The sequence below is a fragment of the Rattus norvegicus genome, chromosome 2 (genome assembly GCF_036323735.1).
Source record: "Rattus norvegicus strain BN/NHsdMcwi chromosome 2, GRCr8, whole genome shotgun sequence".
Classification (NCBI taxonomy): domain Eukaryota; kingdom Metazoa; phylum Chordata; class Mammalia; order Rodentia; family Muridae; genus Rattus; species Rattus norvegicus.
The window spans coordinates 150317793-150335870 of record NC_086020.1 but is presented as its reverse complement, the minus strand read 5'-3'; the positions used below and the strand labels follow the sequence as shown (position 1 = coordinate 150335870).

Here is an 18078-nt window from a genome sequence, read left to right as displayed (position 1 = left end):
GATGAATGTAAAGTTGTAACTCAGATCCCTTCTCATTTCATTATGAGAATTTTCCACATCCAAGGTCTGTGATTTCTGAAATGACTCGAGAATGGCCTACCTAGTAGTCCTAAGACTGTTGTTTAAGCTGCATCGTTGTTCTGTGAAAGAAGGGCTGGATGCAAAGGGGCACCAGTCAGCAACTGCTAAGGACAGTTTTCCCCTACATTCTGAGGAAAGCAGGCTGCTCTCAGAGGCCATAGTGTCTTCTGACCACCAAAAAAAAGTCTTAGTCTGGGTAACTTAAAAACAACAGAACAGCCAGAAATCCCAACCTCCGTGTTCTGGAATTCTCCTTTTTTCTTTTCTTTTTTTCCTTTTCTGTTTTCCTTTTATTTCCCTCCTCCTGCTTCCTCGCTTCCTCGCTAATTATCTCCCTCCCTTCTTCTCTCCCTTCACCCCGCCCCATGTCTTCCTCTGCAGCCAAGGCTCACCTGGAACTCCCTACAAAATTCCATATTTATTCAGCAGCAGCTGTTTGTTGTATGATGCCTGTCCCTGTCACCATTCTGTGTTCTGTGTCTGTTTTTGCAGTGTGGATACCTTGTGTGAGTAGAGTCACGCTAGGTTTGCCTATGGCTCGTGTCATCTCGAATAATGCCTTCAAGGTTCACCCATCTTATAATATGTATCAGGATTTGTTCTTTTTAATGGCTGAGTAATATTCCACAGAAGAGCATGTTTTGTGGGTCCATTCATCTGCCAACAGACACTTGGATTGCCTCTATTTTGGGCTGTTGTGAATTTATTTTCATCTTCAAATGGGACATTTTGATCTATTTCAGGGCAAGAAGTTGCCATATCACCTTGGGGATGATGCAGAGGAAGGAGAAGTGTCCGATGAGGACAGTGCAGATGAAATTGAAGATGAATGCAAGTTCAAGCTGCATTATGTGAGTTGCTGGCTCCCCAACATTCCTATCCCTTACATCCTGTAGAAGAATAGGGTGCCACAATGGTGGTATGTTAAACTCTCCACACATATGGCGTCTGTAGCGGGAAAGGATGGTATTTTAAAATTACTCTGTGCTGGCACTCAGCAGTTGTGGTAGATGAGTGGTGAAGTTGTATGCCTTAAAACTGAGGGGTATTTTAGCAATGAATCCTTTTGTCTTTTTATTGGATATCTTATTTACATTTCAAATGTTATCCCCTTTCCCTCCCTTCAGCAAATCCCCTAACCCATCCCTCTTCCCCCATGCTCCCCCATGCTCCCCCACTCACTCCCTCCTCACTGCCCTGACATTCCCCTACACTAGGGCATCGAGCCTTCACAGAACCAGGGCCTCTTCTCCCATTGATGCCATAGCAACTCTTAAGAAGAGAAAGATTTAATTGGGACTGGCTTATAGTTCAGAGTTTTAGTACATTATGGCAGGAAACAAGGTGACATTCAGTCAGACATAGTGCTAGAGAGGTAGCTGAGAGTTCTATACCTGGGTCAGCAGGAAGAGAGGAATACTGGGCCTGGATTGAGTAGTTAAAACCTCTAAGCCCACCACAGTGACATTGTTTCTTCAACATGGCCACACCGTCTAATCAGGCTAGATGTCAAACTGTGGTTGAAGGTAAGTCTTCTTAAGAAAAATGATTGGTGGCCCTCATGACCCCTGCCAAATACTGGCTTTCCATTGTGGTACCTTAGACTGGCTCCAGGCCCCAGCTATACCTGGGTCTGCTTTTAAAATGTCTAACTCCTCACTAAGAGAATGTAGCTTGACCCATATAATTCCCAAGCCATTCCAAGAGTGAGACATTTGGCTGATGTTCCCTCAGCCACATCCTAAGTAGAATGGCATTCGAAGTTAGCCATCTCCCCTGGGATCTGGTCCTTTGCTTACATAAAGGGTCTGCATGTGCATTTTGCCATATGGTCTAGGGGAGTTCAATTTGAACCTGCAGAATTGTAAGGTTTGAAGAAATTTTGTCCCTTTTACCATCAATAGTCACGTGATATCCAGTGCCACAGGACAAGCTCAAAACAGTGCAGACCTTACAGTATAGTTTCATTTCTGCAGAAAAGTAATATTTCCTAGAGATCAGAACCATTATTGTGTCTCCAAGTATACGTTGTATAATCTAATATACACCATTACCCTGAATTTAACGATTATGCTGTTACAATAAGACACTTTTTTCTGAGCTCCACTAACTGATGCTTCACTTTAGAGGTGACAATGGGAACTGACATTAGTTTCAAAGGAGACAAAAGCTTAATGACAGCTGAAGTCTCCATGGACATTTCTTTCTTGGCTTTAAAGTACTTTGAAGTGGGGAAATAGAGGAGATTCAGTGTGGAAAAGAAGGCAAAACTCGGGAACTGAATTCATGTCTTCCCTGTTGCTTGTTTTTACTAACTCAGTTAAATACCGTAACGAATAGGTCACAAAATCCTAGTTTCATAAACGAAAACATAGTTATTATGTTAAGCTTTTCTTCTATGCAATTCAAGGTGTGTGCTATCTGTGTAACTGATTTCTTCTGGCTGTGGATAATTTAACTTAATATCTTATTCAGTAAACCAGGGTTTTCTGATTCTCCAGCTCACTAGTTGCTAGCTGCACAGTCTACCATGTGACAGAGGAAGCAGAAGCCCCTGTATGTCACCTGTGTGGGGACTGCTGTTCTATGAAAATGGGAGGTGGGGTCTTTAACTACTGTCACTGTAACAATGCAGTATCTGCTGCTGCATCCAAGTGAATCTGATCTAGGTCTTAGATCCTCTTGGCCGTATCAGTTTTTCTGAGAACCTGCTGAGACTGGTTTTTTGTGCTACTTGGAGTTGAATCCAGGTCCTAGCTAAGTTCTTTCTGACTGAGCCTTCTTTTAACTTTGTATTTTGAGACACGGCCTCACTTTGTTGCCCAGGCTGGCCTTGAACTTGCTGATCCTCCTGCAATAGGCGGGATATTGGCTCTGGCAATCATATTTGACAAAACTTTTAACTTTATATACTAAATATCTGTGGTTGTGAAATTTTCTTGTTCTTTGGAAACAGATCAATATTTACATCTGAAAACTCCAGGGATCTTAGCTTATGCGCAAAATCTCCTGGCTGCTTTCTAGGCTTTGGTGTGAATAGATGCTTTAGAATTATGTTCCACAAAAATAACCATGACCTTTAATTTGACCTGAGTGCAGCTGGGGAGCACCCCAATTTACAAGGCTTTACAGAGGCTCTATGTTATACATTGAGGAAAAAATATGCTAACACACATGTAAACACACACACACACACTCAACATTTTTAGTAGAAATATATAAATTTCTTATGCAAACTTTGTACTCTCCCTTTGAGCTCTTTTGAGAACAATAATGAATGTCCAAAGTTAGAATTTGAGAGTTTTGTAACCAGTCAGTTTATACTCCAGTAGCCAACAGGAAGCTCAGCATCATATCTACATGGCAGAGTAAAGACATGTGATCATAGTTCTACAAGTCAGGTTGTTCTACAAAACAATGTATAGTGTAGGGTGTTGGTATGGATCAGCCGTTACTTACAAAGCCATTCCTATAGAGGAAGCCCTCAACCTCAGCTGTATGTTGAATGTATATGGTTATGTTAATAAGACCTCCCTAAAGCATTGTAACACATAAAGCTTTGAGCACAATTCATGGACCCCGAAGGTTAACTTTTATGAGCTTATTAAGATATTTTATGGATGTCACCAATTTTTACTGAGCATTTCCTGTTGGAGATGTGCCATTACCATTGTTGCTATCAGGTGAATAAAATAGTGGAAAGTCCTTGTCTTCCTGAGGTTTAAACACTAATGAAAGAAGAAGGAGACAGATAAGAAACAAAGCAAATCAGTGAAATAAATAGTATGTTAGATGTAAGTGCTTAAGGAAAAAAAGCTGTGTGGGTGTGTGTACATGTATGTGCATGCACGTGTTGAATTTTCAGAGGGGATGTCTACATAAGGGTTTCCTTAGATGTTATATCTAACTAAAGATCTAGAAAAAAATTAGTCAGGTTAATATAAGGAGAAAAAGTTCTAGGCAAGGCAAAGAATAGGGCAAGTATAGTGGCTCACCCAACGTTACCTGCTGAACAGGAGACAGGCTTTCTCCTAATCTGTCAGCTGCTCAAGCCCCTTGCATTTTTTTTCTTTGCTTATTCAATAAATGTTTTCTGCTGTTCTTGACTCCTCTAAGCGTCTGCCTTGTATTATTCTGTAGCTTCAGCCATAGAGAAAATCTGTCTCATACTATGTAAGCCACAGGGTAAAGCCAATGTGTTCAGTGACCCAAGAATCACACAGCTCAGAGATGCAAGGGGCAATTTCCTGTCCGCCACAGTGCAATAATCGAGCAGATTTGATTCAACAGCCAGTTCACTATTATTCACAGTTATGGGACCCTCTGTGCCCGTGGGTCTTGCAGACTTCCCACTCCTGAATTTCAACTTCATTCATTGATTATTTTTCTTCTTCTGTTGAGTTTTTCACTTGCATTTTTCTTAAAACTCTCTGAATGTGTGTTTAGACAGGCTGTTAAGCATAAACATTAGCTATCTCTTGCGTGAAGCTCTTCCCACAAAACCAAGCCTTTCAGCACAAATTGAGCCCCAGTGCTCCAGTCACATGTAATACCCATTGTATTCTGTTATACACCACGATCCACCCTGACTCTCACTGAACATTTTAATCATCTCCCCTTCCCCATGACTGTAGTTGCAACTTCATCATCTTGCCTTTGAGGCATTTTAAGATTTATGAACGTTGTTGTTAGTCTCCAACCTAACAGCATTCACACAACGAATGAGTCCCCTGTTGGGGCTCTGAGATCTTGCTACTCCTGTGTTTACCATAGCAAATGGTTATGTGCTAGCAACAAGTTACAAGGACTAGAGAAGGGTGCCTGTATGATTCTAATTCTTTCTGTTCATATGATATGTCCGTGAAAAGAAAAACATGTCTTATGGGAAGTTACGAAACTGGTAGGAGGAGGTCAGTGCAGACTCAGATGGCTGAAAAGCAGCTGTACTTGAACCCATGCTTCGAGGAAATGGCTATGAAGCCTTATAAGGCAGTCGAAGGGGCAGCTGATATGTCTTTCTTTGTGTTACCAATGTCCAGCACTAAACGGAAGAACAGGCATTGGAAGAACAGGCATTAGGGAATGTTGAGATAGCCTGATATCTTGTTTTCTGGTTTTATTTTTAGAGAAGGCCCCATTTTACATGCATATTGGTATGGCAAGGGGCTTTCAGGGGTGCTAGTGCTTATGTCCCAGCCCAAAGATTTTGATACTGGCCGGGTGTCACCTGGGAATCTTGCCCACTGTCCTAGCGACTCCCATGTTTAGTGAGACATCAGCACTCTCTGGCTCAAGCTCTCTCCAGCTGTTTTCTAGTCTTGTGTGAGGCAAATTCTTCTTTCCAACTGACTCTTTAGAAAAGGAGTGCTGTGGGACAATAAGAAGCTGGTTGTTGTTGTTGTTGTTGTTGTTGTTGTTGGATGGATGGATGGATGGATGGATGATGGATGGATGATGGATGGACGGATGGATGGATGGATGGATGGATAAAGGGGATTCCTAGGTCTCTCAGAAGACTGACTTTGGGACCCTAGTTATATCCCTGGGAGAAACTATTCCTGACCATATTAAATGACTGTTCTCCCTCTTGTCACTGCAGCATCCTTTTTCTGACCCAGGGAAAGAAAAGAACAAGGCACACATAGCTGTCAGTGTTGGTCTCTGCCACAGCTGCACAGTGGCAGATAGGTCCTGAGGTCAGGTATCTGCCTGAATTTTCTTTTAGTGGTGCTGCTGGGTTCCAGGACTGAATGATAATACAGTAATGAAACCTCAGCTGCATATTTCTTTGTTCCTTGTGGCTGCAAATTTTGTAGTGATGAAAATCAGAGAAAGAAAGGAAGATCACCAGGCAGGTCTCTCATTCCTTCTGCAAATCCCCAGGATTAGAGGATGTGAAGCGAATAATGATAGCTCTCCTGTTAGCCGTTCATTATTCCACCAGCACTGGTCATCCTGGGCTTTGTAGCTTTAGTCCTGCTCTGCTGACGTGCCCAGAGTTCAGCTCCTCCTGTGTCCAGCTTTCTGTGAGGCCCTGAGCAAGGAAAGAAAGAGAATGGGAACACTCTGAGACTGGCTCTAGGCATTCCAAGTGTTCTTGCAAGCTTTTATTTGCAAGCTTCCCCTTTCTGTCTCTACAAACCTTCCCTCCAGGCTCAAGAGCACTTATTCAAATATACAAGGAGTTACAGCTCTTTTGTTGGGTTCACTGGTGGCCTTAAGTGAAACTTATTCAACATTTTCTGCAGAGGATTTCAGACTATTTCCCATGTTTTACAATAGGAATTGTGGTTATCTAAAATATGAGCCTACTTAACATCAACTCACCTCAAGATTTCATCTCTTTCTGCAATGGTGTAAAAAGAATGGGCTGCATTGCTTCAGAAGTGTTGTGGCTTAGCCCAGTCTCATCAGTCATAGGGCTGTGCTTGGTTGAGTTCTGGATTTTTCTTTGACTGTGTCATTAGAGTGGGTCTTGCCAGGACCTAGTACTTACCTTAGGTGGCTGGGATAATGTGCTGTTAAAGGACATTGCTCTGTAAGGTACTCTGGTTCAGAGTCATACTTGTGCTTTCCAGACAGTCTATATTTTGAGCCTCGATTTATTATATTTGACATACTCCATTTTTTACAGGTGAATTTCATGCAGTTTTGCAGTGAAAAAAGCTTATCAGCCCAGCTTTTCCCAAAGCATGGACTCGCATGGTGTCTCTGTGGCACATTTCAGTAATTTTCACAGTATTTTAAGCTTTATGGCTATGTTATCATTATATGTGTCAATTCATGATATTTGATGTTAGTATTCTTATTGTTTTAGTGATATCAGAAACTCACCCAACCTGTTAATGTGTGTATTCTGAACTATTCACTAACTGCCTGTTCCCCAACTCTCTTCTGCCTGGGCTTGCTGTCCTTCGCCTGATACACAGCACTATCAAAAGTAGGTTAATCATGGCCTCCCGGTAGCCCCCAAGTGCTCAGGAAAAAGGAAGAGTTGTATGCCTCTCTCTCCAAATCAAAGGTGGCAATGATGAATCTCAGGGACAAAGACACAGAAACAGACAGACTGAGAGCAAGTCTTCCCATGCTAAGCAGTTGGCCAAGTTGTAAATACAGAGGAAAGGTTGTTGAAGGAAATCGAGGTGCTACTCCAGTCAATACACAAATGGGAAGAAAGTGAGGCAGACTTGCTGCTGATAATGAAGAAAACTTTAGTGATCTGGATAAAAGATACGTAGCCAGAAAGTTCCTGTATGCTGAAGCCCAATCAAGGGCAAAATCCTAACTCTCTTCAGTTAAGGATCTTGAGAAGAGAATATCCTGGGTGTAACTCAGTGGGCCCAAATCCAGTGGCAATGTTTTAAGATGAGAAGACCAACAGATGGGTACACACAGGTGAAGACATGGTTACCTATTGCTATGCTTTCTCTCACACAAGTCAGGGGATGTAGGGAGCTGCTCAAAGTGACAAGGGACAGGGACATTGAGCTCCAAAGGGATGTGGCCCTACATTGCTCCAAACTTGTGTCTTCCAGAGTATGTTAATATGAATTTGTTGTTTCCGGTTACTATGTTGGAGTTATTTGTTACAGCTATCACAGGAAACCAATGTTTTCCTCTTTTACAATATCTTGTTTCATGTTTTTTCATGCCAAGAAGTTGAATTCCCAAAGCAGGTGAGGTTTCTCTCCCCTGTGCTCCACTGGACCCACATGCCTGACTCATACTGTATGAGCAATTCTTTATGACTCCAAGGAATGTGACTGTGTGTTGGTCCTTACTGTGATTTTCACCTAGTTTATGGCAGAAATTCAGTACAAGTTTGTTTCAATCAAAATGAATTTCCTTCAAAACTCTCTCTGATCCTTATTCCATCCCTTAGAACTGTAGCCTGGCTACTATTTAGTGCCTGCCATGGCCACTGGTGTGTCTGGAATTTTCATCTGCAGACCCCTGTCCTCTTTTGGTATATGTTCCCAGACTGTGGTTATTCCTAAAGCATTGTTTATGTGGGACTCTTCTTCTGGCCTTCAAGTCCTTCAGCCCCCAAAGTCCTCCCCTCTCCTCAGAACTGCCCTAGTACACCATTGACTCGTTTGTTCAGACTGTGTATCACAGGGGCGTCCTTCTCTTCCTCACTGTTGAACACTTACCTATCTGGTCAACTTGTGCTCTGGGGCCTTCTCAACCACCCAGCTTTACAAATTTGGCTTTCTATGCCTGCCCTTGCTCTAAATAACAGTGTAGAGACTTTTTATATTTATTAAACGCTTCATGCACTATAGCAGGGCAGATTTTGAGCTATTCTAACCTGACAATGCTGGCCTGGCCTACTTCCTAGTCACATGGCCCATCATCTGCCATCTTATTCTCTCCCTGGCTTCCTTTTTCATCCCTGTCCCAATGGTGACTCCCTTCTCCTGCCAAGCTATTGGCTGTTTAGCTCATCATTTAACCAATCAGAAAATGATGGAGAACAAAGTTTACAGAATACTCAGTCAGAAGATGCTACATAATAATGATAAGACCAAAGTTTAGACTGCGAACAGACCTCTGGGTACAAAAATCAGCATTTGAATACACAGTGCCCGAAAACATCCTTTGACATCCATCAGGAACGATATGTCCTTCCCAGCATCTCTGTGCCTGGTGAGCTGTGTGTGTTTGCTTCTGAGGTCAAATGCAAGCTTTTTTTCATTTCTCTGTCTCCTCCAAAGTCTGATTCTATAATGGATGTTATGCGTTGTTAATTGAATATCTTAAGCACATTAATGTCTGTGATATAAGTACAGGGAAATGTAGCAGTCCCTGGTGGCATAGGTGTTCTTTTTTTAAAAAAAAATCCTATGACTTTATATTGCCTTGTTCTAATAGGATTTTGTGAAATACATTCAGAATTAGAGCGCTATCTATTCCACAGCGGTCAGATAGAGCAGCCTCCTAGTAATAAGTAATGTGGGACTTGTCCCTCTGGAATGGTACCAGACCCCCAATGCTTCTGTGGGATGTTCTTTGGAACTGGTTGAATAAACAGCTTGTCAACTGGAACAGATCTGGACAAAGGGGAGGTAAAGGCAGTTAAAGAGCAGAGAGGTAGTGCACAGAGCCTGGGGCCACTGGTCTGTGAAAAGACACAGAGGCTAGACACTGCTGCGTGAGGCTTCCAGGGAAGGATGTGCTTGATCATCTAAAAGCTATGTGAGATGCTGGCATTGCTTTGCTTCTGAAAGCCTTGGAATTGGTTGTGATTTTAAAAGTAATCATAATAATGGTTCACAGCACCAGTCAATATTATGTGCCCTCTAATGACATCAAGGAGTTGGAAACCAGAGAGAAAATTTGTCTCAGAATTGTCAGCAGCCTTGGAACTTTTTAGCATTCTTTGCCTCTCAGTGAAGGAAGTCATTTTAAAAAAATGGCAGTTTTTACTCAATTGTAACTTGGTAGGTTTAGAAAGCTTAGTTTCCAGAAGTTTTCCCTGGCTTGCCTTCTGGTGAGATCTTGAAGTGTTAGGGAGGAATGGTTTAGACTCTTGCCTTACTGGCTAGCTCTGTAAAACTTAAGCAATTTCTCAAGGCTTCAGATTCTATATCAGTGAAATGAAATAGAATAAAACTTTGTGTGAGCAATGTTGAATGTGCCATGAGGACCAGGGAAGCCACATGAACTGCAGCTGATGGAGGGTGAGCTTTTGATATCATCTTGGAGGATTGTGTGTGTTTGTGTGTGTGTGTGTGTGTGTGTGTGTGTGTGTGTGTGTGTGTGTGTTTAAGGGGAACAAACTTGTACAACAAACATCTTAATTTTTTACAGGTTACTGAGAGATCCTGAGATTATAAACTCAGTATTGTGAATCTGTTTCTCAGGGGATTCTTTGTATGATTTGCTTATTTGCAGAGTAACGGGACCACTGAGCACCAGGTAGAATCTTTCATACGGAAAAAGCTGGACTCACTGTTGAAGGAGTCTCAGATTCGAGACAAGGAAGACCCAGACAGTTTCACAGTGAGGGCGTTACTCAAGGCTACACATGAAGGCTTAAATGCACACCTGAAGCAGGTAGACAATTTCCTCTTGAACAAGGAAAAGCAAATCATACCCTCTTCTTTGGTTTCCGAGCATTTTTCCTTTCTGGAATGCTTCTCAAACTTCTGTACGTATCTTCATAAAGTTTTAGAGACAAAATCCTAGTCCAGAATAAGTGAGAATGTATGCAGGACCTTATTGCTTCCCAGGGGGATAGTCATTCCAACTCAAGTCAGCTTCTATCTCAGATGGCATGAGACAGCTCTGCTGCGTACTGTTGGCCTGGCATCCTATTAAATGTGCCCAATTTAACTCTTAAATCATTCCAGTTTGGACAATAAGTGACATAGTCCTCCTACCAATAGATGGGCTCTGAGAAGTACCAAGGAACTCATGGGTTAATTGGTTCATTATTCTTTTGTTTATCAAATGAGAAAGCAGAGACTAAGAGAAGGGTAGTGGCTTTGGTGGCAGTACTATTTCTCCTAGCTTAGGGAGAGTAGTGTCAACCATATGACCAATGAACAATATAGCAACCTTCACTCATAGGGTTTCAGCTGTTAATGATCAGTATTACTAGGTCTTCATAGGCAGCACACACATATAAATTAGGCAAAGCTGAGTCAACAACCCTGTAAGCACTAGGCCCTACCCCTCATCAATTTTTGGATGGATTTTTCCACCATCTGGCTCCTGAGTTCTTTATCAGCTGTCCCATGAATCACACTTGTCATCTCCGTCTTTGGCTTTAGCTGACCCTTCTTGCAGCTTCTTTGGGTCTTGCTCACCCACCCTTGTTGTAATCACATATTTCTTTCCACTTAGCCAGAGCCCTTGGTGGGTAAGGTCTACAGGTTTCCACACAATGGATTTTAGGAACAACAACTGAAAAAGTACCCTAATCCTTTCAACAGGGGCATTTCTCGCCCAGCCCCATACATGGGCTATCACAAAAGGTGATTCACTCACCATCTCTACCTGGAAAATTCACCCGTGTGAGAAGTCTTCAAAGGCTAAAATTCTATTTCCTGATGCTTGGCACCAGAGCAATGGTTTCAGTGCACAGATAAGCTTCACAGTGATTTCCCTAAGTGAATAAAAGTGATATGACTGTGTTTTATTTATAATACTTTAAAACCCCAAACAGCAGCATTCACTGCCAGGCTTTTCTGGATTTAGTAGATGCGGTTCATACCTACTTCTGGCTATTTTCCAAAATTAAAACTCCTCTTAACTGGAAATGATTTATCTCTACACAGGATGTTCAAAATACCACTTTCTGATTTCAGGCATGTGGTAAATAGGAACTGAGGGGGGCTGGCGCAGCTGGCTGTTTTGAGAGCCTGACTCCAGCTTTGGGAAGCCATAGACAGCTGCTGTGTCCTGACATTCATGAAAATGTCTCCCTCTGGCATCAGACAGAGCCATATTTGAGATATCCGAGGTGTGAAGTAGGAAGAAATGAAACAGGGAAAGAGAAGAGAGAGTTCTCCCCATCTGCCAGAGCTAAGCAGAGCAAAGAGTCATAGAGACCTTTACATTCTACTTTATTTATGCAGAACCTGGATGTGAAGGAAAGTGGAAAGAAGTCCCATGGGCGATCCCTGATGGCCAACTTTGGGAAACACAAGGTATGGACTAAGAATGGTGAATGGGCGTGATGAAGTTAATTTGAAGCTCCTGTGGGTAGGGCAACATCATACTGTGATGACCTTGGAATGGTTGAAGATGACTTTAGGACATCAGAAGGAGAAAAGTTTGAAATTTAAACAACTTTAAAATATAGTTAAATTTACTATTAATCGAAAGTATCAAAATTCAAGTGCATTTTGGAAGTCTTTGAAATAAACATATCCAACAAAAAGATCCACATTCTGAATTCCTGAATAATTTCTATAAATAAGACAGGCAGCAAATATTTCTAAAAAAAAAAAACAAAGTCAAAAGCTGAAAAGCACCCATCACAAAAGAAGGTAACACATGGCAGGGAAAGAAACTCCCCTTTGGAGGCATCTGTGAAGTGCAAATTGCAGTTATTATTTGATTCCATGGACACTATGACTATCACCATAAAAAGACCACAGAACCCAGGCGTTAGGATATGGTGCAACACGTACATACTCTACTGGGGTACAGAAACCACTCTGGCACAGTGTTCCTCCCTAGCAGCTCCACTCTTAGGTGTATGACAACGATGGGAGCAGCCGTTGAACATACATTTGTAATGGAACAACTAGGAAACAGGCCAAATGCTCATTAACTATAGGATGAGTTAAAATGTGTATTCACGTTTGCACTGTTGAACAGCCATGAAAAGGACACAGTTATCTCTATGTGCAATGATTTGATCTTCCAAACATGATTTGAGCTAAAGAAGTAAGGCCCAGAGTGCTGCGTGCACTCTGAACATCTTTGTATGAAATTCAAAACGTACTAATGCTATATATAATTCAAAACATGAAAAATGCTATAGGGTAGAAGTGATTGAGGACAGTGGTTACCTTTGAGGGGAAGTAAGGACCAAAGTGAGAGAAGAGCAGAAGGATTCCAGGGAGTAGGTAAGATTTCACTTCCTTATTTGAGTGGTTCTACATTGTAGAAATCATGATTTTTGTACACTTAAAACTGTGTACAAAACTTTTACAAATATATATGGTACCTCAATCAATAAAGGTGAAAATGTTTTACAAGAAATCAGTCACTGGGCTAGTAAGATGGCTTACCAGATTACCAACTCAGAGTATTCTCCTCAGAAGTCCAAAGCCTACTTTCCAGATGGATAGCCTTTGTAAGAGCTAAATGTTTGCTCCCAATGCTTCCCACAATGGCTGGGGTCTCCAGTGTTTGTTTGGTTGCTTTTTTTTTTGGCTACCTAAATAATGAGCAGTCTCCAGTATGGAGACGAAACCACGTCCCCCTCAAACCCCTGTCCAGAGACAGCAGATTAATTCTAGAGCTCATATAGGGCTCATGCTCTATGAGTAGCAATTTTACTTTATTATTAGAACTGAAAATGAGTCACTAACTCAAAAAGGAGCAATCTGATTTAGATGACTATTTGAGTATGTGCTTTCCTTCTGTTTTTAACTTAATACAAATCTGTTTTAAGAACCAAATTTGCCTTTTATCACTTATCAACAGTAAGCTTCTATACAAAAGGACATTTTCCCTAATAATTACTTAAATAGATACTTTAATTTCCGTTCTCTCATATGGACACCTTTAAAGTACACAACTAAAATTTTTCTAAGATCTCAATTTTATGTGGCTTAGAAATTGGCTTCTGGGCATGAAATTCTAAATTTTGCATTGCTGGCATAAGGACCTCTATGGATGTTATAGATGTGATTTGTTTGTTTGTTTTTTATTTAGTGGTTGAACAAGTAGCTGGTCATTCTTTCTGCATACACAGCCCCCATGCCATCCAACCCGTGTTGTGTGTGTGTGTGTGTGTGTGTGAGTGTGTGTGTGTGTGTGTGTGTCCGCATGGGCGCACGCGTCCGTGTGTGTGAGCATGTGTGTATCTTTAAAAATCCAGTCCAGTCTCTGTATATTGTAAATGTGCCTAATGTGGTGAGTTAGTAAGTTTTCTGTGATTGTTTTTCCAGCAGAAAACTCCAAAATCACGTTCTAAATCCTATAGTACTGATGATGAGGAAGATACACTACAGAATCCTGGCAAGGAGGGAGGCCAGCTGTACAGGTAAGAAATCATCATCATGCTTATGGCCAGCCTCCCACAGCCTTCCGTTCCATTACCCTGGTTGTTTTTAGTTGTGTGTGTTTAGTTTAGTATGTGTGTGCCTGGAGAATGGGACATACATGGTAAGGTATGGGAAGGAAATGTGAAGAAGCAGACAGAGGTGCTATATGGGGCAAATGCGGTGAAGGTAAGAACAAGTGCTAGCTGCAGTAGGTGTCAGGGGAAAGGCGTCGTCAGAGAAGAAGAGGCCTGTGCAGAAGTACAGAGGCCTGGCAGACGGGTTGAAAAATAGGATTACTTACAAGTGCGTGCTTAGAGCCAGACTTGAGTTCTTCACTCCTCCATTCACCATCATTAATGCCAAACAAGGTAAGTTTTCCATCACAAAAAGCTTAAAGCCACAAAAGCATTAAAGGAATTAGATATTAGCATGGCAGGTTCCAACACCATTAAGGAACCGGTAAAATATATTAACTACTACTTCATTATTACTGACAATTATATACTAATATACACTGTATTGTGGTAATATCTATCCATCATTGCCTTCTCTCTTCTCTTTCCGGCTCCTGCTCACTCACTTCCTCCCAACATGGCCTCCTACTACTCTCACATCTTTTTTTTTTAAACCCACTGAGATTAATAGAATTATTGACATGAGTTTGAGTACAGGATCATTTGCAAAATCTTGGGAGACTTGTCACTCGGTCCACTACTGAACAAAGGGTTCTTCCCAGAACTATTTAACTGCCAGTTGCTCCTCAGGAGCCGGTAGAACCTCATGATCCCTTCCCTCATCCATGATGGAATGCTGAAGGTCTAGTGGGGGTCTCATGCTGATAATCATAACTGCTATGTGTTTATAATTCCAATGGCAACCTCATAGCCAGAAGGCAGTGTTTCATGACATTCCTCCTCTGATTCTCATATTCTTTCTTCCCTGCCTTCCATTATGTTCCTTAAGCCTTGGACGGGGCTGATAGAGATGTTTTATTCGGAGCAGAACACTTAGCAGTCACTAATTCTCTGGTCTTAGAGTTGCAAGTCTTTCTATTAACTGCTGCCCATTACATAAGGAAGCTTCTCTGCTCAAGCCCAGGAGCAGCAGTATTCTACAGTTAGAAACATGAATAGTCAGCAATGTGGCTACTTGTCCTGTTAGCAGAACAATAATGGTAGTTTCCCTGTCAGGTCTGTGACCTCCTCGGCTATCCTGTTTTCATTATATTTATAGTGCCAACATATATTCCCTTTCATGGTAGTCTTCAAACCCACTTAGGAAACAGCTGACACTCTTGGTTACCCACACTTAGTAAAGCCACTTCTGCACCAGTGAGCATCTTGTCCAGTACGTGGTCCTTCCTTCCTTGGGTAAAATAGTGACACTTCTCTCACAGTGGCCTGCTGAGCATTTACTAGCACTATGGGAGCTACTCAGCAGGAAGGAAGCTTCCAGTCAGTTCCTTTTTGATTTTTCTTTGTCCTACAACCAGGGTATATGGTGTCTTCAGTAAGAGATTCTGTAGAAAATCCTTGCCAGCTATTCATGTGACAGAGGAATAATAATTAGAACTAAAACAAAAACTAAGCACACAATCTGAAAATAAAGGGGGGATACTAGGTGTGAAAAAGACACTGCTCCCCCTTCTTAAGCTGTTGCCAACAGTTTTCGTGATGACTTTTTTTAGAACCTAGATCTATAGTGTGATCAGACTCCCTGACAGAGTCACAAAGGAACATAAACCATATAGTGGGTGGGTCTGTAGATGTGGATGGACATACTGACAGACAGGCACGAGAGCATACACACACACACACACACACACACACACACACACACACACACACACACCCCTTTGTTTCTTTACTGAACAGAGAAATTATGATCATACACTGGCTAGTAAGGGCAATTAAGAAATGTAGAAAAAATTTGAATATTACTTTTACTGTAAAGACATAGGAGAGATAGGAACACCTTTCAGAAGACCGTTGCTAACAATTTTTAAAGTGTCTGGCACATAGCTAAGGAAGGGAAAGTGACTGAAAAGCCACATTATTCTTCGTGCATTCAATGAGATGCCATTACAGGTGTTACACAAGATCAGTGGTCTTGAGACAGTTAGCAATTTTCCCACAATGTCTGTGAGAACCTGAGCATCTCACATAGACACCTTGGGACTTGGGACTTGGTTAATCCAATTCACTCTCCGGGTGAAAAGTAGAAGGGGATGACAATCTAGAATGTCTCCATGCCCCCATGTCTTGGGGGGTTCTGCTTGTGAATTTTAGGCATGATCTCACACAGCCTCATAATCATCAGCCTTTCACAGGTCCACCAATGGCTACAGGTTCTCCTAATTCTATAATAAAGAATACACAAACATTCTTTCAACTGTTATTATCCATGCCTGCATCCATGTATCTTTGACAAAATGAAACGTTTTGCCCATAGTGCTCCGATTGATTGGATATGTCATGTCACCACCAAGGTGAGGATTTCTCTCTGATTTGTTGTTTTTATCATTAATATCTAGTTCTCAAACATTTTCATCATCCCAAGGGGAAAAATCTTTATCTAACAGCAGTCACTCTCCTCTCCTCTCCTCTCCTCTCCTCTCCTCTCCTCTCCTCTCCTCTCCTCTCCTCTCCTCTCCTCTCCTCTCCTCTCCCTAGTATACTCCTGTCTCTGAGTAGACTTTATCCTTGTCAATATTTGAACATTTAAAAATATTTGGCTTCTTTCAGTTTTGTGTTTTCAGGCTTCCCTTCCATTGTAGCATGTATGTGTACTCTGTTCAGTTTTATTGCTCAACTACCAGCCATGTGACTATTCTACCTTTTATGTGTTCATTCAGTAGTTGGAAAACTTTTCAGTAGCTTTTACTCTGTTGGGCAAGTACAGGATTTCACACTGATGGAGAATTGCTAAGTAACAATGGAAGTCTTCTCTTGACCAACTGCCAAGGGAATTGCACTATGTATATGTTGTGTATAAGGCTTTCACGCACCTGCTTTGTTAGTTACAGCTATCCTAATAGACAAGACGTGTGGACCTCCTTGTCCTGTTTGTGATTTGCTATTTGGTAATGATGCGGTTCATCATCTTGTGTGCTTATTGTCGAATAGTGTTGATGAGCTTTGATGAGTTTGATAGTTAAATTTCCTGGAGAGAGAGAGAGAGAGAGAGAGAGAGAGAGAGACAGAGACAGAGACAGAGACAGAGAGACAGAGAGAGAGACAGAGAGAGAGACAGAGAGAGAGACAGAGAGAGAGACAGAGAGAGAGACAGAGAGAGAGACAGAGAGAGAGAGCCAGCAATGATGTGGCCTGTGGTGATTTTACTGGGTTCAAGAGTAGGGTTTGGATTATAAAGATATAGTTAAGATTCTAGGAATGTTTTGGAGGGAGAAAAACCTAAAAGTTACCTAGGAAAACTGAATATTTCACATAATACATATTTCACAGAATACAATGTATATTTCAGTAAAAGAATATCTAAAAATACTTCTAATTACATTTCTATAAAAAACCCACTGTGGAATATTTGGCTCATTTTCTCTTAGGTATTTAGGTTTTGTGGCCCACATGCTTCTATACAGGTTCAGTCTAGCTCTGTTTCCTGGGATGACTCCCAAACTGGGCAGCCATGCCTTTCACAAGAGGACTCACAGAGGCTGATTTCCAATGGAGCCTGAATAAAATTGCAGTAGCAAATGCTATAGACGTAGGGGAAGTACTGAATAAGGAGTTAGACCTTGGTTCCCGTCCCACTTCCATTAAATCCCAGGAAGGGTCACCTACTCATTCTTTTAAAACAGAAGGTGATGTAACTAGAAGCTCACAGCCCTTCCATCTCTAGACTCACTAACCTGAGTGTGTGCTCTGTAGGCTGGGCCGCCGAAGGAGAACCATGAAACTCTGCAGAGAGCTCTCGGACTTGGTGGTGTACACAAACTCTGTGGCAGCCCAGGATATTGTGGATGATGGTAAGGAATTTCTCACCTTGGTCCACATACTATGTCATTGCTAGTTTGTGTGTTCACTGATCAGGTCATTCCTCGTCTGTGGGACTGTCTGGGACAGTGCATAACCTCATAAGCTCACAGGAAGTCTCACATGTGGGCCTGTGTTGATTATTGGTAGGTGCCTGATTGCCTGGAGGTTGCAGAAATTTCCTACAGGGTGGAAAAGGATTTTATTATTATGAAGAGGCAAAGGCATCAGAGCCAGGTCTTACTCCAGGACTGGAACTGTGGCGACCTGACCCA

The 18078-nt window shown here is 41.8% G+C and overlaps 1 protein-coding gene across 13 annotated transcripts in view; it reads left to right on the top strand.

The window, feature by feature from the left end:
* Plch1 (phospholipase C, eta 1) overlaps positions 1 to 18078 on the top strand; it is a 215574-nt gene that overhangs the window by 178250 nt on the left and 19246 nt on the right. For 9 of the 13 annotated variants that reach the window (XM_063281791.1, XM_063281795.1, XM_063281793.1 and 6 more), the window contains 5 exons: positions 825 to 932; positions 9979 to 10140; positions 11667 to 11738; positions 13716 to 13810; positions 17699 to 17796. In XM_063281791.1, coding sequence (XP_063137861.1) covers positions 825 to 932; positions 9979 to 10140; positions 11667 to 11738; positions 13716 to 13810; positions 17699 to 17796 — 535 coding nt within the window. The remainder of the gene's footprint in view (positions 1 to 824; positions 933 to 9978; positions 10141 to 11666; positions 11739 to 13715; positions 13811 to 17698; positions 17797 to 18078) is intronic. The other 4 variants (XM_063281797.1, XM_063281796.1, XM_063281792.1 and 1 more) reach the window with 1 other exon arrangement.